Source organism: Schistocerca gregaria, chromosome 4 (genome assembly GCF_023897955.1).
Source record: "Schistocerca gregaria isolate iqSchGreg1 chromosome 4, iqSchGreg1.2, whole genome shotgun sequence".
Classification (NCBI taxonomy): domain Eukaryota; kingdom Metazoa; phylum Arthropoda; class Insecta; order Orthoptera; family Acrididae; genus Schistocerca; species Schistocerca gregaria.
This window is the reverse complement of record NC_064923.1, coordinates 659516444-659542524: the sequence shown is the minus strand read 5'-3', so window position 1 is coordinate 659542524 and position 26081 is coordinate 659516444. Positions and strand designations below refer to the sequence as shown.

At 44.1% G+C, this 26081-nt stretch overlaps 1 protein-coding gene across 7 annotated transcripts in view; it reads left to right on the top strand.

Moving 5' to 3' along the window:
• Positions 1 to 26081, top strand: part of LOC126266808 (hamartin) — a 295524-nt gene that overhangs the window by 83177 nt on the left and 186266 nt on the right. For all 7 annotated transcript variants that reach the window (XM_049971361.1, XM_049971357.1, XM_049971360.1 and 4 more), the window contains exons 6-7: positions 18870 to 19056; positions 23756 to 23829. In XM_049971361.1, the coding sequence (XP_049827318.1) occupies positions 18870 to 19056; positions 23756 to 23829 (261 nt within the window). The remainder of the gene's footprint in view (positions 1 to 18869; positions 19057 to 23755; positions 23830 to 26081) is intronic.

Sequence of the window (26081 nt, the reverse complement as noted above, 5' to 3'; positions counted from 1 at the left end):
ATTTACTGTCCTACACTCGTAGTCTCTGCTGGAAATATCACTTTGCCACGAAGAAAAACAATCCTGATCCCACTCCTAATGATCCAACTCCCCAAGACACTATCCAAATTGAACCCTGCCTGCAACAGTTCCGTCCTCCATCACAGCGGGACCCACCTCCTCTTCCTCAAAATCACCCTCTCCAAACCTTCCAGGAATTTCTCACTTCCAACCTTGCCTCTCAATCTTTCTTGAAAAACCTTAATCCTACTCCCAACATCACCACAGCCGAATCCCAGGCTATCCGTGATCTGAAAGCTGACCGATCCATCATCATTCTTCCGGCTGACAAGGGTTCCACGACTGTGGTACTTGATCGTCGGGAGTATGTGGCTGAGGGACTGCGTCAGCTTTCAGACAACTCTACATACAAAGTTTGCCGAAGTAATCCCATTCCTGATGTCCAGGCGGAGCTTCAAGGAATCCTCAGAACCTTAGGCCCCCTACAAAACCTTTCACCTGACTCCATCAAACTCCTGACCCCACCGTCACCTCGCACTCCTACCTTCTACCTACTTCCTAAAATTCACAAACCCAAACATCCTGGCCGCCCCATTGTAGCTGGTTACCAAGCCCCCACAGAACGTATCTCTGCCTACGTAGATCAACACCTTCAACCCATTACATGCAGTCTCCCATCCTTCATCAAAGACACCAACCACTTTCTCGAACGCCTGGAATCCGTACCCAGTCTGTTACCCCCAGAAACCATCCTGGTAACCATTGATGCCACTTCCCTATACACAAATATCCCGCACGTCCAGGGCCTCGCTGCAATGGAGCACTTCCTTTCACGCCGATCACCTGCCACCCTACCTAAAACCTCTTTCCTCGTCACCTTAGCCAGCTTCATCCTGACCCACAACTTCTTCACTTTTGAAGGCCAGACATACCAACAATTAAAGGGAACAGCCATGGGTACCAGGATGGCCCCCTCGTATGCCAACCTATTTATGGGTCGCTTAGAGGAAGCCTTCTTGGTTACCCAAGCCTGCCAACCCAAAGTTTGGTACAGATTTATTGATGACATCTTCATGATCTGGACTCACAGTGAAGAACAACTCCAGAATTTCCTCTCCAACCTCAACTCCTTTGGTTCCATCAGATTCACCTGGTCCTACTCCAAATCCCATGCCACTTTCCTAGATGTTGACCTCCATCTGTCCAATGGCCAGCTGCACACATCCGTCCACATCAAACCCACCAACAAGCAACAGTACCTCCATTATGACAGCTGCCACCCATTCCATATCAAACGGTCCCTTCCCTACAGCCTAGGCCTTCGTGGCAAACGAATCTGCTCCAGTCCTGAATCCCTCGACCATTACACCAACAACCTGAAAACAGCTTTCGCATCCCGCAACTACCCTCCCAACCTGGTACAGAAGCAGATAACCAGAGCCACTTCCTCATCCCCTCAAACCCAGAACCTCTCACAGAAGAACCCCAAAAGTGCCCCACTTGTAACAGAATACTTCCCGGGACTGGATCAGACCTTGAATGTGGCTCTCCAGCAGGGATACGACTTCCTAAAATCCTGCCCCGAAATGAGATCCATCCTTCATGAAATCCTCCCCACTCCACCAAGAGTGTCTTTCCGCCGTCCACCTAACCTTCGTAACCTCTTGGTTCATCCCTATGAAATCCCCAAACCACCTCCCCTACCCTCTGGCTCCTACCCTTGCAACCGCCCCCAGTGTAAAACCTGTCCTATGCACCCTCCCACCACCACCTACTCCAGTCCTGTAACCCGGAAGGTGTACACGATCAAAGGGAGAGCCACATGTGAAAGCACCCACGTGATTTACCAACTGACCTGCCTGCACTGTGATGCTTTCTATGTGGGAATGACCAGCAACAAACTGTCCATTCGCATGAATGGACACAGGCAGACAGTGTTTGTTGGTAATGAGGATCACCCTGTGGCTAAACATGCCTTGATGCACGGCCAGCACATCTTGGCACAGTGTTACACCGTCCGAGTTATCTGGATACTTCCCACCAACACCAACCTATCCGAACTCCGGAGATGGGAACTCGCCCTTCAGTATATCCTCTCTTCTCGATATCCGCCACGCCTCAACCTCCGCTAATTTCAAGTTGCCGCCGCTCATACCTCACCTGTCTTTCAACAACTTCTTTGCCTCTGTACTTCCACCTCGACTGACATCTCTGCCCTTAACTCTTTGCCTTTAAATATGTCTGCTTGTGTCTGTGTATGTGCGGATGGATATGTGTGTGTGTGTGTGTGTGCGAGTGTACACCTGTCCTTTTTTTCCCCTAAGGGAAGTCTTTCCGCTCCCGGGATTGGAATGACTCCTTACCCTCTCCCTTAAAACCCACATCCTTTCATTTTTCCCTCTCCTTCCCTCTTTCCTGACGAAGCAACTGCCAGTTGCGAAAGCTCGTAATTCTGTGTGTGTGTTTGTGTGTTTTGTTCATGTGCCTGTCTGCCGGCGCTTTCCCGCTTGGTAAGTCTTGGAATCTTTGTTTTTAATATATTTTTCCCATGTGGAAGTTTCTTTCTGTTTCATTTACAAAATCATTTATTTCTATAGAAAACAAAAGCAGTCCTATCACTCTTTTCTCACCAATCCTGATGTAAACTCTGCAAGCTGAGTTTTGCTCAAGCACTGCTTTGTATATCCAATCTGATTTATGGACATATTTTTATTCAAGAGCAGAAGTTAATAACAGTGCGAAAACGTAAAACGGTGTTGGCATCCATCTAGCGGACAGTTAATGACATTCAGGAAAATTGCTGAATGCACATGCAATGTAAACTAAGTTGAGATAAGAAAATTACGGAAAATTGCTGAATGCACATGCAATGTAAACTAAGTTGAGATAAGAAAATTACAGACATGAAAGAAACAAACGTATTAACTAAACAAGGCCAAATGCAAAAATAAAGTGCTAGCACACTTCATACATGGAAAAACTAACACTGGCTTGATAGGATGAATTGAGAACTCATAGGGGCTCTTACGGTGTGCCTGTATATCATGAGACCTAAATCTACGCCATATGTCTGTTGGTGTAGCCGACAAGATAGCAATTAAAGGGCATCAACGCAAACTAAGTCACAATAACATCATTCATATCACCAATCTGTTTATCCCCGCCCCGCCCCCCCCCCCCCCTTTTTCCCTCTTCCCTGCTCCACCCCCATCTTGTCTTTCCTTGTCCTATCATTTCCATTCCCATCAACCAAATGCTCAGGAAAGAGCTCCCTAAAATGAACTCCCCTCACCGTCACCTGCTCATCGAGAAGGCACATGCTAGCTGATCTATGATGACAAAAGATCTCCGTATCCTCTAGCAAATCAAGATAATTTCTCTTTTCCGCTCTATGTAATAACCTCACATGCGTCTCAGTTCGAGGAAGTTCATGTCCCCTATTTATAATGTGGGCTGCAAAATTCAACCTTAAGCAGCTAAAACGTACTTGAATGTGAAACCCACCCACCATCCCCACACCTATAACAAGTAACCACCCTAATGCTGTAGCACAAACATTACCTATTATAGCGCATGCGGGTCTCTGTAAAACTAGACCCGTGCGTGCATCGATCAGTGTACCTAACTGATAAGTGTCAAGGTCACGACTTCTTTAAGTAAAAAGATTTTTAATAACTTATTAAGTAACTGTGAAGTGATCACAGAGGTGCCTCTCACATAGAGCATCCCAGAGTGCCCCAGAGAGCTACAACACCAAAAAGAATCACTTCTTGGCTTTTGGCGAGATCAATGCGTAGCTCTCTTTCTTTAAACGAAGATGATATCATTAACAACACATTTTATTAAGGTAAGTAATATTGACTGCCTGTAAAGTGACACACTGCTGTCATGTGACAGCTCCAAGTCCAGTTACCGTAACCGCAAAATCTGGTCTCCGAGCCTTATCGGTTACCTTGAAGCACCGGAAGTGAATTATAGTGCACCACGGGTCTGAGTAAATACACTCCTGGAAATGGAAAAAAGAACACATTGACACCGGTGTGTCAGACCCACCATACTTGCTCCGGACACTGCGAGAGGGCTGTACAAGCAATGATCACACGCAATGATCACACGCACGGCCCAACGGACACACCAGGAACCGCGGTGTTGGCCGTCGAATGGCGCTAGCTGCGCAGCATTTGTGCACCGCCGCCGTCAGTGTCAGCCACCGTCAGTGTCAGCCAGTTTGCCGTGGCATACGGAGCTCCATCGCAGTCTTTAACACTGGCAGCATGCCGCGACAGCGTGAACGTGAACCGTATGTGCAGTTGACGGACTTCGAGCGAGGGCGTATAGTGGGCATGCGGGAGGACGGGTGGACGTACCGCCGAATTGCTCAACACGTGGGGCGTGAGGTCTCCACAGTACATCGATGTTGTCGCCAGTGGTCGGCGGAAGGTGCACGTGCCCGTCGACCTGGGACCGGACCGCAGCGACGCACAGATGCACGCCAAGACCGTAGGATCCTACGCAGTGCCGTAGGGGACCGCACCGCCACTTCCCAGCAAATTAGGGACACTGTTGCTCCTGGGGTATCGGCGAGGACCATTCGCAACCGTCTCCATGAAGCTGGGCTACGGTCCCGCACACCGTTAGGCCGTCTTCTGCTCATGCCCCAACATCGTGCAGCCTGCCTCCAGTGGTGTCGCGACAGGCGTGAATGGAGGGACGAATGGAGACGTGTCGTCTTCAGCGATGAGAGTCGCTTCTGCCTTGGTGCCAATGATGGTCGTATGCGTGTTTGGCGCCGTGCAGGTGAGCGCCACAATCAGGACTGCATACGACCGAGGCACACAGGGCCAACACCCGGCATCATGGTGTGGGGAGCGATCTCATACACTGGCCGTACACCTCTGGTGATCGTCGAGGGGACACTGAATAGTGCACGGTACATCCAAACCGTCATCGAACCCATCGTTCTACCATTCCTAGACTGGCAAGGGAACTTGTGGGTCCAACAGGATAATGCACGTCCGCATGTATCCCGTGCCATTCAACGTGCTCTAGAAGGTGTAAGTCAACTACCCTGGCCAGCAAGATCTCCGGATCTGTCCCCCCATTGAGCATGTTTGGGACTGGATGAAGCGTCGTCTCACGCGGTCTGCACGTCCAGCACGAACGCTGGTCCAACTGAGGTGCCAGGTGGAAATGGCATGGCAAGCCGTTTCACAGGACTACATCCATCATCTCTACGATCGTCTCCATGGGAGAATAGCAGCCTGCATTGCTGCGAAAGGTGGATATACACTGTACTAGTCCCGACATTGTGCATGCTCTGTTGCCTGTGTCTATGTGCCTGTGGTTCTGTTAGTGTGATCATGTGATGTATCTGACCCCAGGAATGTGTCAATAAAGTTTCCCCTTCCTGGGACAATGAATTCACGGTGTTCTTATTTCAATTTCCAGGAGTGTATATAGGTGCTCAGCGGCGCAGCACAGAAATTACCAGTCCCACTACACGTGAGGCAGTATAAAGCAGCTAAAATTTCAACTTTATTAACCTTGAAACTATTTAACGCAAACTGTGCATGGACTAATGTGTCTTTTACTGTATCTTTATTGAACCTGCTATGCACGTTATTCTTCAAACCCTTGTTAGGCAACTATTGTTCATCTGTGCTAAAACCTATTTCAGTGAAGTTTACCACTCTTGGATAAAAATTACAGTCCAATTTACTGACTGGGCTGGTCGTATTAGGGTGCCCAATTAAGTGCTGAAGTTTGTTATTGTCTAATTTGAGTTTTAGTTGCAATCTTTTCAACAGCAAATCTAATATTTCTACACAAATAATCAAAAATTAACGGAGACACAACTCTTGAAAGTTCCAAATGCAGACGAAAAAAGTCTTGTAAATGACTTCTTTCTTGATGAATAACTTCCTAATTTCACTTCATGTAATAATCATTTCACACTTACATTTTTAATGAAACATACATTCATTAGTGCACTTGTTATTAAAACTTGTTTTATTTATCTTGGAGTAACTTTGTTACTATGCATCGTTCATTAAATATGATGTGTTGGCAGGTAGTCACCAGCTATATTTTCAGTATCTTGTAATCATGAAATATTGCACATGCCTGGCTTGGCAGAAACTTAAGAGTGGTGGGCTCCATATGGTTCCCAAGTTGTGCAGCAACTGTAAACCATAAAATTACCAAATATACAGCAACCAGTCACAAAATCATACAATATTTGTATGATTAAACATGAACAGCAAGGTACCAACATACTTATATGGGGCAACAACATTCATGTCCTCCCTGCCAAGAAATATTCATTCCAGTTGCAGATTTTTACTTGATATCCCACCCGATTGTTAATTTTGATAGCGTACGTATATGTGACAAGGAGTGAACTTTATTGCTCCATGGCTTTCACATGTTGGGTTTTCTAGGACCAACGATTTGAAATACATGTTAGTCAGTGTAGAGGTCATTCTGTTTGATATTATATTTGAGCTCAGAATATGTTAGAAGATTCTAAAACATATTGATGTCAATATACTAGGTAGTAATTTTGTGGATCACTTCTGCTACCTTTCTCATAACAGTTGCGATCTGTGCTTGCTTGCAGCTACTGGCTCATGTTCAGTGATTTGTGGTATGTTATGCTTACAGGAGGGACTAAGTCAGCTACAAATGATGCATACTGAAAAGGGTTTCACCGGGCCCTTGAACTATGTTCAGTTTCACCGATTTTGGTTATTTCACGACACAACCTGAAGTGATAACTTTGTTACTCATCTTTGCAGTGTGAGAGAGTTAAACCAGGGTAGTATTTGTGGGTTGTAGTTTGTAAAGGAATATTTGAAAATTGAAGTAAAACATATCTGTGTTTGCTTTGCTTCATAAATTTCAGTTCCTCTGTCATCCTTGTCTGTATAAACACTAACGTTGGTGCTACTGACGACTTTTACATAGGAGCAAAAGTTGTTAGGGTTTGTGATAGCTTCTTTGATAATATTCTGCTACAGTACTTACTGAAGGCTTCTTGAATGGCTCTCTTGACAGCCTAATGTGTTTCATTCAGCGTCACTCTAGATTAGCACTATGCTTGGTTTCACATCTCCTGTGCAGTACCCCCAGCGGCTCAGCATTCATTTGCTGAGTACGGGCTTGGCAATCCCGGGGTCCTGAGCTGGGAACTGGTCAGCGCTGCCAGTCTCCTGTCACCGTAACCCCCGGACATGCTTCAGCTACCACAGTATGGCGCAGCGGTGGAATGTTGTGTGCTGTGGGGAAGGGTAATCTTGGCTTTACTTCCTGGATTACGAGGAAGGCCAACCTCTATAAAAAACCCTCAATCTTACGGTGTGCTCCGCGCCTGTAAGATGCATGGCTGTTGGGGTGGAACAGTCGCAAGCAGGCAACCTCTGGGGCACCTGCCGCACCCCAGTTGTATAAGGCTTACTCAGGCACGCGAGGCTCTGTCTGAGCGGATCTTAAGTTCCCTAGCTGCTCATGGGACCGCAATGGTCCCTTCGACCTCTACATTTCCCCCTACCAGTGGTTGGGTGGGCCACTGGTAGGAAAACACACCCCATCGAAAAAGCGACTTCGTGCTGCAAGTCCTCCAACGCCTGGTGTTGCTCGAGATTTATCAGACTGTCGTAACAGAGCACATGCTGATAATCAGAATGTGTTTTTGATTATTAAACGGAAGGAGGGTAGCTTTGAGAGGGTTTCTCCCTTTTACATCCACAAGGGTCTTGAGGAAATTGCATGTACACTGAAATCTGTTAAGTGACTGAGCAATGGTACTCTGTTAGTTGAGACTTCTAGTTCCCGTCAAGTCGCTTCTCTTCGGAAAGCAACCTGTCTTGGAGAGTAAGCTATTGAGACCGAGCTCCACTCCACGTTGCACTTTAGTAAGGGTGTTGTGACATGTAGGGACTTGGTGGATATCCCCACAGACGAGTTAAAATCTGAGTGGGCTGAAGAAAGTATTGTTGACGTACAGCATCTTATGAAACGAGTCGATGGGGACCTAGTCAAATCTGACTCTTTTTTCTCACGTTCAGTTGCCCGAGACTCCCAGAGCATGTTAAAGCAGGTTTCTTACGTTTGCCAGTACGGCCATATTTCCCCAACCCGATGCACTGTTGTAAATGTCAGCGCTTTGGGCATACTATGTTGGGGTGCAATGGGATAGCCACTTGGGGTAAATGTGGTCAGCCTGCACATGAAGGAACAGATTGTTCATCGCCTGTGAAGTGCATTAATTGCTCTGTGAGTCACCCTGTCTGGAGCCGGGTCTGCCCCATCTATCTCGAAGAACGGAAGATAGAGGAGATTAAACATCTAAGCGCATCCCCTATGGTGATGCCAAGAAGCTCTTTAAGGCCATGCAACCTCCTGTGTTCACAACATCTTTCGCTTCCACCCTGAAAAAAACCGGTACAAATGGCCACTGTTGCTACGCAAACGGAGGTTGCTAGTGTTAGCACTAATACCTGCGTTTGCCAGTGCACTTGTGCTGCTGCAGTTGTTTTGCAACCTGCGGCTCTCCTTGCAATGTCGGACAAGGCTGTGGTTGCTGACATTGGGGTACTTCCTGCCTCTCCCCATATGGCACCTTCTGCCCTGGCGAGTAAAGTTCCAACTGTTGACAAGGCTCTGCATTCTAAGCCCCCCCCCCCCCTCCCCCCAAGACAAAGACGCCGAAGGTGAAGGTTTTGCCATCGATGATGAGGCCATCGTACTGTCTGACATCTCCCGTGGGTCGTCATCAGAGCTGATGGACATTGATGTCGACCGGGGGCGATCTTCTCGCCCCAGGATTAAATCTCTGGCCAGTATGGGCTCTCCTCCAAAGCACAGAGGCAGGGTGAAAGTTCAGCCACCCTGATCACTGGCTCCCATATTACAGTGGAACCTGAATGGGTTCAGGACGCATGTAACCAAATTACAACTCCTTGTCCAAGAATGCCCTTTGTGCTTATGTCTCCAAGAGACACATTTTCGGGCCACAGATGCTCCTTCTTTATGGGGCTATACCGTATATCGAAAAGATGATCTGATGAGGGAAAGGGCATAGGGTGGTGTTGCGGTTTTTGTCCGTGACATGCACCCCTCATCTGAGCTCCCTCTCGTTACAGACTTGCAAGCAGTTGCAGTTGACCTTCTTGTGGGTCGGAGGCTCACAGTCTGTTCAGTTTACTTACAACCTCAGGATGTGATAGACTCTGATGCTCTCACAGACCTTATTAGCCAACTACCCCACCCATTTCTTCTTCTGGGGGACTTCAATGTTCATAATTTCTTATGGGGCTCTCCGTCTACTTGCCCCAGGGGTCGCATTCTGGAAAGCCTCATGTCGTCTGAAGAACTGTGCATCCTCAACTCTGGTGCTTCCACTCATTTCTGTACTGCTTCTGGATCGTCATCAGCTATTGACCTTTCCTTTTGCTCTCCAGCACTCGCAGATTCTGCTCTGTGGGAGGTTGCTGCTGACCTCCATTCTAGTGACCAATTCCCCCTTTGGATTAGCCTCCTGGATGAGGCTGTGGCATTACCAGTGACCTCTGCAGAGCTGTCTGGACAACTGGCTGTTTTGGAACACCGTGCCAGCGTCCACAAATGGGTAGACCGTGTTACAGGCGTGATCTCCAGTGCTGCTGAATTGTCAATCCCACGGTCATCCAGTCACCCCAAGAGGCGTCCTGTCCCTTGGTGGACCACTGAGTGCTGCTCAGCCATCCGAGCCCGCCGTGCAGCTCTGCGCCACTTCAAGTGCCGTCCCTCAGCTGACAATCTTGTGGCCTTTCGGGTGGCAAGGGCCAAGGCGTGGCGAGTGATTAAAGAGAGCAAACGACGGTCATGGCAATCGTTCTTGAACTCCATCTCCCACTCCACTAGTTCTACGAAAGTATGGGAAGCCATCAGGAGGATTTCCGGGAAACTCAGCCAACTATCTGTCACGGCATTGCTGCATCAGGGATGTCTCCTTACAGCGCCGAGAGACATTGCCCAGACACTGGCCATGCATTTTGCGGAATCTACCACCACTATTAACTGTGATCCAGATTTCTGCCGCTACCGCACTGCCATCGAGAGGGGTCACTTGGACTTCCGGTCTCCAAATTCTGAGCCCTACAACTGTCGCTTCACAATGTGGGAACTGGATTCGGTGCTGTCTGTGGCTCATGATACCATCGTCTGTGGCTCATGATACCATCCAAGTTGCTGCCATCCAACGAAGTTTTCCTGAGTTGTTTTAATATGATGTGGTTATTCGGCACATTCCCTGACTCGTGGAGGGAGGCGATTTTGATTCGCCTCCTCAAACCGGGGAAGGACCGAACGCATTCCAGTAGTTATCGAAGTATTGCTTTGACAAGCTATGTCGGGAAGACATTGGGACGCATGGTCAACCGTCGCCTGGTTTGGCTGCTAGAGACCAGGCAGCTCCTTAGCCCCTCTCAGTGTGGCTTTCAGAGATGTCGTTCCACTATAGACAACTTGACCCTGCTTGAGGCCGCCACCCAGCAGGCCTTCCTATGTAACCAGCATTGTCTAGGTGTATTCTTTGATATTAATAAGGCATATGACACTACTTGGCACCGGCTTATCCTCAATTAACTCCATCAGTGGGGCTTTCGTGGCTGTCTCCCCATCTCCATTCGGTCCTTTCTTTCTCACCGCCTCTTTTGATATCGGGTTGATATTGTGCTATCTGATTTGTACGTGCAGGAGAATGGTGTTCCTCAGGGAAGCGTTTTAAGCGTCACCCTCTTTGCCGTCGCCATTAACAGTATCACGTCCACGATACGGAGTCCTGCCCAATGCTCCTTGTTTGTGGACGATTTTGCTGTTTTCTGTTCTTCCTCCAGTCTTGTCACTGCTAGTCAACAGTTGCAGCTTACGATAAAGCGTTTAGAGGCATGGACTGGGAAGAAAGGTTTTACCTTTTCTGCAGACAAATCTGTGTGTGTTCATTTTAATCATTCTCGGCATCTTTTTACCTCCCCTGAATTGCGTCTGAGGGACACCGTTCTTCATTTTAGAGACACTGTGAGGTTCCTGGGCCTCACTTTTGATTCCAAGTTGTCGTGGTTGCCTCACCTTAAAGACCTCAAGGTGCGGGCCCTGAAGGCACTGAATATTTTGAAGTGTCTGAGCCATCGGTCCTGGGGAGCAGATCGGGCGAGTCTGCTGCAGTTTTATAGGGCTTTCATCCGATCGCGTCTTGACTATGATTGCACCGTGTATGGGTCAGCGAGGCCTTCGTATCTGAAGATTCTTGACGCAGGCTGGCCACTGGTGCCTTCCTTACCAGTCCCATTCCCAGCCTGTGTGTTAAGGCAGGGGAACCGTCGCTTTCCATCCGGCGGAAACTCCTCATGGTGCAACGGGTGTGTCAATTCCTTGCCTGTCCTACCTCCCCTGCGTACCCTACCATTGCCCGACCACCTACGGAATGTCTCTTTTCCAGTCATCCCAGGGCAACGAGGCCATTTGGGATTTGTGCCAAGCATTTGCTTGAGTCCCTTGGTGTGGAGCATGTGGCCCCCCAACACCAAAGTTTTACTCGCCTGCCTCCCTGGTTGCTCCAGAGGCCCACCGTCCTTTTAGACTTGTCGGAGTACCAGAGGAGCTGCACACCTGCGTTTGTTTTTACCTCCTTATTTTCCGATATTTTACACCAGCATCCTGACCATGTACCAGTATTTACCGATGGCTCTAAACAGTGGGACTTCGTTGGTTGTGTTGTTGTTTTCCCCGATCGAGTCATCAAGACACTGCTTCCTGCGGCGTTTAGCATCTTTGATGCCGAATTGTTTGCGATCTTGCGGGCATTGGAGCAGATGAGATGTGTTCCCAGCCTTAAGTTCCTCATCTGTTCTGACTCCCTGAGTGCCCTTCAGACCATGCAACACTTGTACCCATTGGATACGGTCGTCCAGAACATCCATGATGCCCTACTCCACCTGCAACGGCAGGGGAAGGTGGTTTCCTTCTTCTGGGTGTCGGGGCACATGGGTATTAGGGGAAACGAACTGGTGGATGTGGCTGCCAAAGATGCATGTTCCCTCCCTCACGTTGTTGAATGTGCCGTCCCCCTCCATGCTGTTACCTCCCTCCTGTGTTTTCATGTTATGTGTCAGTGGGAAGAGGAGTGGCTGGCAGTCGGTGAAAATAAGCTGTGTCTGGTCAAGGCCACCAGTCATGCAGGCAGGATGAGGTTCTCCCCACCCGCCTCCGCATCGGGCACAGTCCCTTAACGCATGGTTTTTTACTCCGGCGGGAAGACCCCCCCCCCCCCCCCAATCTGCAGTGCTTGTGGCATCCAGATTACTGTCCGCCACATTTTACTTGACTGTCATTTATTCTCTGACCAGACGGCGGTGGTTTCTTTGCCACCGGATTTGCTCTCTGTTTTGCAAGATGACGCAATGACTGTGGTTAAGGTCTCAAGGTTTTGTGTCCTGTCCAATTTGTTGCCTCGAATTTTAGGGAGAGGGATTTAATGTGCTGCTGGGTGACTGGCTCACCCAGGTTTTAGGTGAGAGGTCCGCCAGTCACGATTACCTCCTTGTTTTCCTTCGGTTTCTGTTCTCTTTTCCTTGTGTTTCCTTTCCTTTTTAGTGTGTTCCTTCTCCTCTTGTTTTGTCTTCGTATGTGAGGGTTTGAACTGTGTCAGGTTTGTGTCTTTTAGCCGTTCTCCTTGTTTGCTGTTCGTCTTAGTCCCTTCACTGCATGTGTTCCTGTTTTTATGTGCTTGGGTGCTGATGACCATGCTGTTTAGTGCCCGTAAACCACACACACACACACACACACACACACACACACTCCTGTGCAGCGGTTGTAGTTTCTTTATGTTTCTTTCCAGTGATTGTATACCATGGAGAGTCCCCGTGCGTCATTATCTGTTCCATTTGGTACATATCTGTCCAGTGAATTTTCAGTATTCTTTTAAACTTAAGCCACAGTCCTTCAACATGCTTGTGTTCATAGCTAAATGTTCATAATTCCTCATTGAGACTTGACACACTACTGCCTCTTGCTCTAGTTGGCTGAATATGTGAATCATTATACCTGTTTTAGTTTCCCTTTATATTTCAATAATGATTGTTGCTACAACTGCCTCATGAGTCCTGATATCAGTTTCAATGTGGACATCAGAGATCAAATCTACTTGTCGCCATTAGAGCCAATATATATTCACCATTAATGTGGTTCTGAACTATGTATTGTAGGTAGCTCTAAACTGTAATTTTCCAAATTAACGTGTTATTATAGTCTCCTTTGATGGTAGTATGATGGGGACGTTTCCATACTTGTAGACTGAGGTTTTCTCTTAAAACTTTTGGTTCTGTTTGAGGTTGAGTCTGGTGGTTCCTAGAGGGATCAAATTACAAGTTATGTCCACCATTTATACCGAGTCTTGCGTAAGTAGTTTTTCACATTTAATTTCTGTCTTGGTGGATTTGAATTTGTCTGCTGGGATGACTAAACCACCTCCATTTCCTATTAGTGTATCCTTTTTATGTACAGATAATTGTCCCCAAAATTCTGACTACAATAAATTCTGGATTTCAACCAGCTTTTAGTACCTAGTATTCTATAAGCTCTACTGCTAAATGAGTGCTTCAAACTGTGGCACTTTGGTGTGGCTGCTTCGCCAGTTACTCACTAGAATTTTTGGTACTCTCACCTATAGGGGGTATTTCTGTGGATCATACACTGATATTCTATTTTTATTTTTTTAAAACCACATTGTTTGCTCCCCACTCAGCTACCTTGGTAGCAGCCTCTAATATGTAGTGCACGCCTAACTTATTTAGGGGTGGTCTACAGTTCTCAGCCATATGGCACAAGTCTAGGAAGTTACAGCCTGGCTTGTCACAGAATCTCTGAAGTCCCTCAACACAGAACCATTTGTTGTTGCCAGAGAAATTGGTAGCAGGAGCCTTTAGAACAAGCCCTGTACTAAGTCTGTGTGTTGAGACCCTTAACAACCATGAGGAAGTTAGTTCCTCATGTTGTGACATGCATATAAGATCAGGTCAGTCCTCCAGTTACTGGGCTTTTCTTGTTCCTACCATTAGCCAAACAAATGAATGTAAATTGAAGAAGAGCAACATGACTATTTGGTATTGATGCAAAGGAGTAACTTACAGAACTCATTGTGGTGGACCTGATTGTCTTAACACATTGTTGGAGAAAGTATACTCCTTGGTTATCAGTGAGACTAAAACTTTTTAAATTTAACAGAGTACAAGCATAATCTTTTATTTTTAATTGATGCTTCTGCAAATTTTAAGATGTGCACAATAATTTATTTACATAAGTGTTTATGAGATGTCATACTGTAAGCTGCTCAGTAGTTTCCTCAACAGTCTGTTTTGGATTAGACTTCCAGATGAATTTATAGTACGCTATATGCAGTCCTAAAGGCAGAGGAGCATATTAAGTGTAATTGCTGGAATAACTTATTTGTCTGCTCTGATTCCCCCGATTGCCTTGCAGATCAGCCAGAAAATGTACCCAGCAAACAAAGTAGTGCAAAACATACAAGAGAGATATGTTTGACATTGTGTCAAAGTGATTAGAGTGTGCTGGGGCATCAGCACAACATGTTGTACTTTTTAATTGTATGGTATTTTGTTTATGGCATGCTGGTGTCCCTGTCACTTTTCATTGAAATTTGATGCAACATCTCTGTGACTTTCAATGTTGTAAAAAGCCATACATCTAACAATGTTAAAAGATCTGATGATGACAGCATAGATCTGTGGAAACCAGTAATTGCAATGAAAAGAATTACTTGTGATCATGGCAAACTTGATTCTTCAAGGATAATACATATTTGAGATACTTCACTTACCACAGTGTCAAGGGAAATAAGTATAGTTAAGATGGTAAATACTGGTCCACATGGGAATGCAGGGAAATGAGCAAGCTGACACAGTAGCAAGAGAAGAGTCATGTATGAATGCATGGTTTCATGGCAATATGAATTTAAAAAATTTTCTCAGACTTCCAGCCGCCTCAGGTTGTTAAAATCCCACGAGCTTTCAACCGAGCTCTCCTCTGTCATTGTCAAGTGGTAATACTGACTGCTGTGTCACCGTGGCCGCATTGTTATATAGCCGCTCTGCTGGTTGTGACGTAACTAGTGCTCTCTTCCTTGCCATATATGGTGATGTTTACAGCCCGCGTCCGTTGCGCCCATTTAACTCCGCAATGGCCAGGTCCCAGGCCGTGCTGAGCTGCAAACAACCGTCCTTGTTGATGGTTTTTTCAGAGGTTGTTACGTCAATAGCTTCTTTTAGGATGCTATCCCAGAATCCCTTCGTCCTCATGATGACAGATGTTTCGTCGAATAGAATTCAGTATCCATTTTCTAAGGTGTGTTCTACCATGGCTGATTTTTCTGGATAGCATAGGCGTAAGCACATCACGTGCTCTGTCCAGCGTTGCTCCACAGTGCATACTGTTTGGCCGATGTAGTAACAGCCACACTGACATGGTATCTTGTACACTCCAGACATTCTAGGCCCTAGAGCGTCCTTCACAGGCCTCGTGAGCTGTCGAATTTTTGCTGGGGGCCTGAACACCGATAAAATGTTGTATCTCTTCAGGAGCCAGCTAATATTTCCTGACACTGTACCACACAAAGGCAAAAAACCAGTTTTTCATGCTTCTTCAGTGGTGTTCTCTTCTCTGTTGGTGTGTTTTTTGCGTGTCACACCAGATATAACCTCTGACACCTGTCTGTGGCTGTACCAGTTTTCACGGAAGAGTTTTCGGAGGTGGCTCAGTTCTAATGGCAGATTTTCAGCATCTGAGACGACTTTAGCACAATGGACGAGGGTATTCAGAACGCCACGTTTTTGTGCCAGATGGTGGTGGCTGAGAGCATGCAGATACTGATCTGTGTGTGTCGGTTTCCTGTAGACACTGTGGTTGAGGTGCCCATTGTTTTTCTGTTTAATGAGGATGTGAATTAAGGGTGATGCGCCATCTGTCCCGACTTCCATCGTAAACTTGATGTGGCCATGAATGCTGTTCAGGTGTTCTAAGAATTCTCCCAGTTTTTCACGACCATGGGGCCAGGTGATAAAGGTGTCATTGATGTAACAATAAAAGCAACTTGGCTTAGCTGGAGCCGTGTACAAGGCAATGTCTTCAAATTTTTCCATAATAAGGTTGGCTATGGATTTATCTAATGGGTTTCCCATAGCCATGCCGTCCAACTGGTCAAAATACTGACTGCCACGTAGGAAATACGATGATGCCAACGTGTGCTTAAACAGTCCCACACACAGATTGGTATCTGCACGCTCTCAGCCACCACCATCTGGCACAAAAACGTGACGTTCTGAATACCCTCGTCCATTGTGCTAAAGTCATCTCAGACGCTGAAAGTCTGCCACTAGAACTGAGCCACCTCTGAAAAGAGTTCCAGGAAAACAGGTACAGCCACGGACAGGTGTCACAGGCTATATCTGGTGTGACACGCAAGAAACACACCAACAGAGAAGAGAACACCACTGAGGAAGAAAGCAAGAAACTTCTGTTTTCACCTTTCTGAGGTACAGTGTCAGGAAAGATTAGCCGGCTCCTGAAGTGATATAACATTTTATCGGTGTTCACGTCCCCAATAAAAATTTGACAGCACATGAGACTTGTGAAGGACAATCTTGGGCTTAGAACAGCTGGAATGTTCAAGATACCATGTCAGTGTGGCTGTTACTATGTCGGCCAAACAGTACACACTGTGGAGTGTCAGACAGAACACGAGAAGTGCTTATGCCTACGCTATCCAGAAAAATCAGCCGTGGCAGAACATGCCTTAGAAAATGGACACCGAATTCTATTCGACGAAACATCTGTCGTTTGGAGGACGAAGGGATTCTGGGATAGTGTCATAAAAGAAGCTATTAAAATAAAAACCTCTGAAAACACTATCAACAAAGGCGGCGGTTTGCACTCAGCACAGTCTGGGACCCGGCCATCACGAGTTTAAAATAAGCACAATGGACGCAGGATGAAAACATATATGGCAAGGAAGAGAGCACTAGTGACGTCACAACGAGCAGCACTCAGCACAGTCTGGGACCCAGCCATCACGAGTTTAAAATAAGCACAACGGACGCAGGATGAAAACATATATGGCGAGGAAGAGAGCACTAGTGACGTCACAACGAGCAGTGCGGCTATATAACGACACAGCCATGGCAACACAGCAGTCAGTATTACCACTTGACAATGACTGACGAGAGCTCGGTCGAAACCTCGTGTGATTGAAACCATCTGATGCGACTGGAAGCCCGAGAAAATTTTATTAAGAGAAGAGTCCAATAAAAATGAGGTACTACCATGTACTGTCGCTGAGTAGTTTTAATTTGCTGTTTAGGAGGTGAGTTATGAGTCAGCAGGAGCCTGTCGCTAAAGGTACGAAATAACAAAAAAAGGTTGCTGAAGCCACTGTTTTGCCATGGCAGGTACCATTTTTCACTGATGAAAAGGGGGGGTTCTTTAACACTGCTGATACTTGGGCACTGTCATCTGGCAAACAGGCATGTCCTTTGATATGGAGAACTCACAAATATGTGACACCTACGGATTATCACTTTTGGTGTACGACATTTACGTGATTGAATTTTATATTCTGACAAGAAGGCAGCAGTTTTTCTTGTTAATAATTGATGTATTATTTTAAATAACTTTGAGACATTTGAAGGAAAGGTTATGAAATTTTATTTGTTGTCAGTATCCCTGCTAAAGTTGCTGGGTAAGTTATTTTAATTTATTGTAGAATGGGTGGTTCATTCTTTTTTAGCTCAGTGTTAAAGCTAACCATAATTACTAGTATCATAACTGTATAATTTTGACTGTGTGTCCATTTCTGGGTTTTTAATTAAGTATTTTTAACATCCATGTGTAGGACTATTATCTCTCATTCAGTTGCTGCTGTGGATGGCTCCTCCATTGTTCTTATTTGTGTTGTCAAGGCACATTTACCAGTAAATAACTTATAGGACTTTTTCAGCTAATTCTCATTTTTTCGTATTCCATGCCATAACTGTATTTATTTAAGTGTGACTTCAACAACTACTTCACATCTGTGCTGTCTGGATCCTTCTTCCACCCACCTGTCCCCAATATTAGCTACTCTGAGTTACATGGATGGGAATTGTTTCAGTAACACTTCCATTGACCCAGCACTGTTGCCCTGACACCTCAGTTCTACAGCCGTCTTCAACTCTGTTCCCTGTCTACCCCACCCCCACCCCCACCCCCTCCCCCCACGCACACACGCAGCTACACTTAAGATCTGTGCAACTATCCATTAAGCTGCACCCACACTGTTCCCTCTACTCTTCTCCTGTCTTATCTTACTTGTCCAACACACCCAGATCTTCCCTAAACCACTGCTCCATGTCATTGTGTCAAATGCAGTGTCCCCAGCCGGCACTAGAGTGAGCTCACTAGTGCCATATTCCTATCCTTTTCCCTTTCTATATATCCCTCCCTAACAATCACTTTTCCTTCTTCACCCCTTCGCTCCCCTCGTTCCTCTCACCCACACTTCTCCAAAGTGAGGGTGCAGCATTGCAAACATTGTAGAGGTGTGTGCACAAGTTTTGCCAAAAAGCGTAGTAAAGATTTTTTTAGTGTTGGTTTTATACTGAATTTTATGGTGAGTGCTTGCCTTTACTCCTTTGATTGCACTGATTTTTAGAAGTAAGAATAGTTTACCATAAAAAATACTTTGTTTACAGATAGATTAGTCTTGGTTGAGACTTTAGTTAATCATATGGAATTTTGAGTTCTTGTATTTTGTAAGAGAGAATTATGTTTGTATATTTCAGCCGATTGGCAGCTTGGAACACAAATAATCCCAACAAACTTCCTGCAGAACATTTGTTGCACCTACAAATTAGCCTGTATTTCCTCTTCCACCGATTATATGGGATGTACCCTTGCAATTTTCTTGGATACCTACGCAGCCAATACAGCCAGCGTGATAATCTTGTTGTTTTCAGCCATACTATCAAGGTAATCTTCTTAACTATTTCTGTTATAATTTATTATGCTTTAGCTGATAAAAACTGGAAGAAAGTGGTAATAAACAAGAGTGGGGGAAGGTTGTAACAACAATTATTTAAAGAAAAGCTAATGGAAAAAGGGACAATTTATGAGATTGCATTTTTTTAGTTAATGCTGAAAGTAAAAGTAGAAATAATGGATGGAAAAACTCAATCTTGCTGAACATTAGACTCAAGGCAACCACTTGAGATAAATTTCCAATAAGTACTATTAAAAGGATAGTTGCTACTCAGTATGTAGCGGAGATGCTGAGTCACAGATAGGCACAACAAAAAGACTTTCAAACAAAGCTTCTTTTGTGTGTGCGCGTGCGGGTGCGAGGGCAAATTTTGATGAAGGCCTGTTTAGCCAAAAGCTTTGTTTGACAGTCATTTGTTGCACCAATCTGTGACTCAGCATCTCCGCTATGTGGTGGGTAGCAACTATCGTTTTCATAAAGAAGTTACTATTCCATGCTGTTGCCATTGGGTTCGGTACAGTTTCCAATATAAGTGCTTCAGAAGACAAATTTTCTTTGTCTCCTAGCCCAAACCAGTGTACAATCCTATTCTGGGACTGCTGGTGCTAATTGATTTTGCACTGATGGTCTAGTAACGAGGCAGTATAGGACTTGGGGAAGGAAGGGATGACAAAGAGAGGAAAGAGATGGACACAGAGAAATTTTGCATTTTATTTATTTATTTATTTTGTTTGCTCTTCTAGTTCTGTAGGACCAAATTGAGGATCAAATCTGAATGTGTCAGTACATGAAATTACAACATAAAAGTAATAACAGATAAAATTAAATGTTTATGAACACAAAAAAAGTCAAGCCGTAAGTTTAAGTAAACACGATCAGCAATATAACACATGAATCAGCTTAATTTTTCAAGGAACTCCTCGATAGAATATGAGTGACTAATGAGGAAGCTCTTCAGTTTTGATTTGAAAACTTGTGTGTTGCTGAATTCTTGTGGTAGCATATTGAAAATGGATGCAGCTATATATTGCACACATTTCTGCTTAAGAGTTAAGGAACTGTGACTGAAATGCGGATTGGATTTCTGTCTAGTATTAACTGAGTGAAAGCTGCTAATTCTTGGGAATAAGCTGATATTATTAACAAGAAACGATAGTAAAGAAAGTATATATTGAGAGGCCAATCTGGGAATACTGAGGCTAGTGAACAGTGGTTGACAAGTGGTTTGTGAACTTATGCCACTTATTGCCCGAACTGCCTGTTTCTGAACCAAAAATATCTTTTGAGAACCGGAAGAGTTACTCCAAAGTATAATATCATATGACATAAGCGAATGAAAATAGGCAATGTGACTAATTTTTGTGACGAACAATCACTTACCTCGGATAGTATTCAAATAGTAAAAATGCCATTAAGTCTTTGAACGAGATCCTGAATGTGGGCTTTCCACAACAGTTTACTATGTGAATACCTAGGAATTTGAACTGTTCTGTTTCACTAATCATATGCCCATTCTGTAAAATTAAGATGTCCGGTTTTGTTGAACTGTGCGTTAGAAACTAAAAACTGAGTCTTACTGTGATTTAGCGTTGGCTTATTTTCTACAAGCCATGAACTTGAGACATGAACTGCACTATCACTATTTTAAACTGAGTCAGTGTTGCACACAACATCCTTTACTACCAAGCTAGTGTCATCTGCAAACAGAAGTATTTTAGAATTACCTGTAATACTAGGGGGCATTGTCACTTATGGAGGACAAACCTGGACAATGACAGAAAGAGAATAGAGCAGACTGCAAGCAGGGGAAATGAAATTTCTCAGAGCAGTTAAGGGAAAAACAAGAATGGACAGAGTAAGGAGTGTAGATATTAGAAAGGACCTTAAACAAGAAAGTATGAGAGGGGGACAAATAATAACAAATAATAACAAAACGAAAAACAGATTAAGGTGGTACAGGCATGTTAAGAGTATGTGTGGACATAGATTCCCCGAAATTATTGAAAAACTAAAGATGGATGGAAAAAGACCTAGAGGGTGCCCAAAAACATTGTGGAAAACAGGTGTGAGAATATCTGTGGAAAGGAGAGGTGTGACCTGGCAGCAAGTTGAGGAAGAAAAGTGGTGGGAGGAACAAGCCAAATGGAGAGGACTTGTCAGCACCCAGACCAGGCAATAGCTGGAGCGGGATTGGGATATATGGATAGACTAGAGGGCATATCATTTATGTAAATAAAGAACAGGAGTGGCATTCAGCTGGGAGGACGTGTTGCATGTCCACAGTGATTTCCGTATTACTCTGTGTTTGGTGTGGCGATTTTACGATGGATCCGCGAACAGAACGGTGCGTTTGTACCTAATTCTGTGCGAATCTCGGGAAAAGTGCTATGGAGACCCTTGCAATGATTCAACAAGTGTTTGGGGGACAGAGCATGAGCCATACGCATTTGAGTGGCTTGCTCAGTTCAGGGCCAGCCATACAAACATCAATGATGATGCTCACACTGGAAGGCTCATTAGCCACACTACACCAGACATTGTTGCCAAACAACAGTTGGTTTGTGTTGATTAATTTCAAACCATTAAAGACCTTGACATGAATTGGGTATTGGTTATGGGACATGTCAATGAATGAATGTTGACTGATGAATTGGGCATGCATCGTGTCACCGCAAAGTTTGTGCCAGGGATCTTGACAGCCGATCAAAAGGCACAGCGTGTTAAAATGTGCACGCACCTTCATCAGACCGCGTCTGATGATCCAACCTTCTTGTCTCGGGTTATCACCGATGATGAGAGCTGGATTTACGGTTATGACCCAGTGGAAGAGCCCGGGCTCTCCAAGAGCCAAAGAAAGCGAGGTGGGTGAAGAGCAAAGTGAAGAACATGATCATCGTTTTACCAAGGTAATTGTGCACAAAGAATTCATCCCATCCAACCAAACATTGTATTCTGCATACTACTGTGATGTTTTGCGATGGTTTCATGAAAATGTGTGACGACGACAGCCCGAACTTTGGAGTCAAGGGAACTGGCTGCTGCATCACGACAACGCGCTCTGTCACATGTCCTTGTTCACCAGGACCTTTTTGGCAAAAAATATGGCGGTTGTACCCCACCCACCGTACTCGCCAGATTTGGCACCTTGTGACTTAGCGCTATTCCTAAAACTGAAACTCAGGTTGAAAGGCCGTCGGTTCGACACTCTAGATAGGATTCAAGAAGCATCACTGGCGGTGATAAACACCCTCAAAGAGCAGGACTTCCAGAAAATGATTGAGCAGTGGCAGAAGCGCTGGGACCGGTGTGTGTACTTGCAGATGGGAATTACTTCAAGGGTGGTGGTGACCATTAGCCCAAAGGTAAGGTAAGGGGGGGGGGGGGGGGAGCTCTTCTGTGGCTGGATGATGGGACTTTGGGAGGTGGTGGGAGACTGGAAAGATAAGGCACAGGAGATTTGTATTTGTGCAAGGTCGGGAGGATAATTACTGTCAGTGAAGGCTTCATTGAGACCCTCGGTATATTACGAGGGGGACTGCTTTTCACTGCAGATGCTATGACCATGGTGGCTGGGCTGGGCTGTACGAGAGGGACTACTTTGTATACAGTACAATATTTTACCCCATTAATTGAAGATACATCATATTGAGATATGAACTGTTGTGATTTTGCTTGAATACTTTGGTTAACTTTTGACATTTTTCCTGAACTATACTGTGTACACTTCTGACTTCATTGTCAGCAGTCAGGAGCCCAGAATGTCTTTAAGTGTGTGCTTGCTCATATAGAACCATAGGCTATACACTCACTGTTCTGTAAGGATGAAGTTCATATTGTGAATTCAAACAAAATAGTGGAGGAAGGCAGATATTTCTCATTTTCCATGAAACGAAATGAGATGCGCAAGTTTGAAAACATGTAACTTGGAAGAAACAAATTGCATGACAAAAGTTCTTTACTTCTTGAAAGAGTGAAAGTATAATAAAAAATGACCATTTAGTTACTAAAATATGCTCTGTCAGAGAAATGGGCACACATGCATAAATATGGCTTAAAAATTTCACTAATTCATTTATGTTGTAAGGAAGTTCAGGTAGACTCTATACCTGCTCACCTGTGCCCCTACATGGTGCTGACTGTTCATTTAGATTTTCCATAACAAGCATTAGTATGTATTTAAGGAACATGTCAGTCTTAGCAAAAAATACGTGTCCTACCCTTAAAAATCATAGTCCTAGTCATCACCTTATGGTTGTTTGTCGTCGGTGCTATAAAGAAATTAGTACATGATGCCAGTCTTTAAACACAACATACAATTAGTACTGAATAGTACACATTCTTTGCTGTCTGTCTCTCCCCTCCCCTCACCCCCACCTCCCCCATCTCCCCCACTCCCACGACAACCCTCCTCCCCTTTCCCATTTCTCTGTGAGTGTGGTGAGTGAGCATGAATATTCATGCTGGCAAGACTCTAGATGAATAGGACTGCCATTATAGCACACCATAATTTAATTTTTTTAATTTTATAAGCTAGTTTGATCTCTACAATATAATCTAGAATAAATTTGAAAGACATATATGAACTTAAAAACTGAGATTTTCAATTTTATGCTTGTGTCGTTATATTCTGGTGTTGGTTGTAATGGCAACTTTGTTCTCAATTTAAAACATGCTTTTTGGTATTTTCAGCCTATGTTAGATACTGTCAAGATGCACCCGCTTCTTGTAACGGCAACAAAAGATGCTGAAACTGCAGCAACTAGGTATGTATCGGTCATTGTTACTCAATGTTGAAATCAACTATGTAAGGTTGCATTACAATTTTTACAGTATTTGATTATTAGTATAGTTTATTAACAGAGAGTAGATCATGAAATTGTGTGATATCTTGTGTGTAGTACATTCCTAATTAGCAACTGAAATACTTTTATATTTTTTTGCAAGACGATGGCTTGTGTCTGTAAATTAGTTTGCTAGTTATTTGGTTGAACTAAAACAGTATGTGTGTGTGATTGACATGAAATTACCTTTTGCTGACTTAAAATGTGTCCAGATATTCACAAATGTTCTGTAACTTCATAAATTATGCTTTCCTTCATAACATACACTGAAAGATAGACATTTAAACTTTTGAATCATCTTTCTTGAGAAAGTCAACTTACAGTGGAGGTTTGTAACTCTGATTTTTTCTTGCAAATCTCATGAATTTAAAAAGGTCATAGGGAGGACTGTGGTAAGTTTTCAGTGAAGTCTAAAGTGATGTTTAGCTGACTTAACTGACAGAAAATTTGAAGATGATGTACGGTTAGCTAAATTCAGTAATGGAGTTAAAACCATCTGTTCTAGTCACGTGCTGAACATACTAGGATTGAAACAGCTGATAAAAATGGCCACAATGCCAAATTTGATCTGACGTTGGAGATGGTTGTGTTACTGTCCTTTCTTCCAATCACCACATGAATATGGTGATTGTATTTCATAAATGATTTCAGATTAGAAAATCAACTAATGTGCTGGTCATTTCAGTCTTGAAGAAACGGTGATAAACAGATGTATATCTATAGACCTGTATTGCTAACGTCAGTCTTTTGTCACATAAGAGAAAAAGTTTCATGCCTGTGCATTATGAACTTTATAAAAAACTGAAGAAACCTTATCCTTACACATTAACATAGATTCTGCAAATGCTGCTCTTGTGCAACTTGATGTCCTATGTTAACTTAGGCTGTAGGTAGCAGCTGTGTCAGACCAATCCATATGACTTCTTTAGCCATCCCTGTTGGTCTGAATGGCTGTTACATTTCTGCTGCTGCCAAAGGCACATTACTGCACTATACTCCATCTTACCGGTGGGTTGCCCTTTTATTTTGGACCCTCCAACAAGATGATGTGGTACTGTGCCATGGGTATTTCAGTGCGCATCAGGACTGCAGACATATATTTACAAACAAAAAAACTTAATTATATAAATTATTTTTTCAAGGAAATAATTAAACTTTTTAGACTGGCCTTCATATCACTTCACTGAACAGAACCTGACCAACAATCAGATGAGAAACCTGGTAATAGATTGTTATCACACTGCACTAAGATTATAATGTAATTACAATGTGAAATAATACAATGCATATCTCTACCAAACTGTTAAATAAATAACATCTGTCTTTCATAGACGCCGCTGACAGATATTGCACAGTAGTTGAGACACGAGACGAGTGTTCGTGTAGATTTGTGCTGATTTTGTTTCCTGTGGTTTCCTTAAATCACTACGGCCGTGTCCTACGTGAGCGACACACTCCAGCAACAAGCAGCAGCATCAGGCGAAAAGCTAGGGTGTCTTGCGTGCGAGCGACTATGTCGCGCTACGAGATGGCTGCTTAGAGCCAATCAGCCGTTTCAATAAAATGGCATCCCTAACCTGTTGAATACTGTATCTGAAGAGTAAGGCTACAGAATTAGGTTTACTTAAGAAAATAAAGCGAAAAGGAATGCTGTGGATGAAATTTACAAAGGGAGCAATCTCCATGGAGAATTTCCTAAGTATCAACTATGACGATCAACAGACAAGTTCTTCGAATACACATGAATGAGCAGAGGAGCATTTGAGTATCTCATCAATAAATTAAATACGAAGGTTTTTTTTTTTTTTACATGATCAAGAACTTTTAACAGCCAATAAATGCAGAGGAATGACTACGATGTGACTATGCTAAATACAAACATAAGTACACAGATTGATAACATTTTGCAACAGTTAGGTGTGGTGTAGGGGTAGCATTTACAGCTTGTGAATGGGATCAATACCAGGTCAGTCTTATATTTTTACTGACTCAGATACACTCTGTAAACTAAGTTTTATGTATAGTGTTTACATTGCATCGCTAAATATATTTTTAAGGTCTTGCCAAAGAACATGATCTTCACACCTATCCCAGTAGATCACACACATTTAATTCCTAATAAATTACAATGAACCATGAAATTTTACAGATATTTGATGTTGTGAACGTAATTA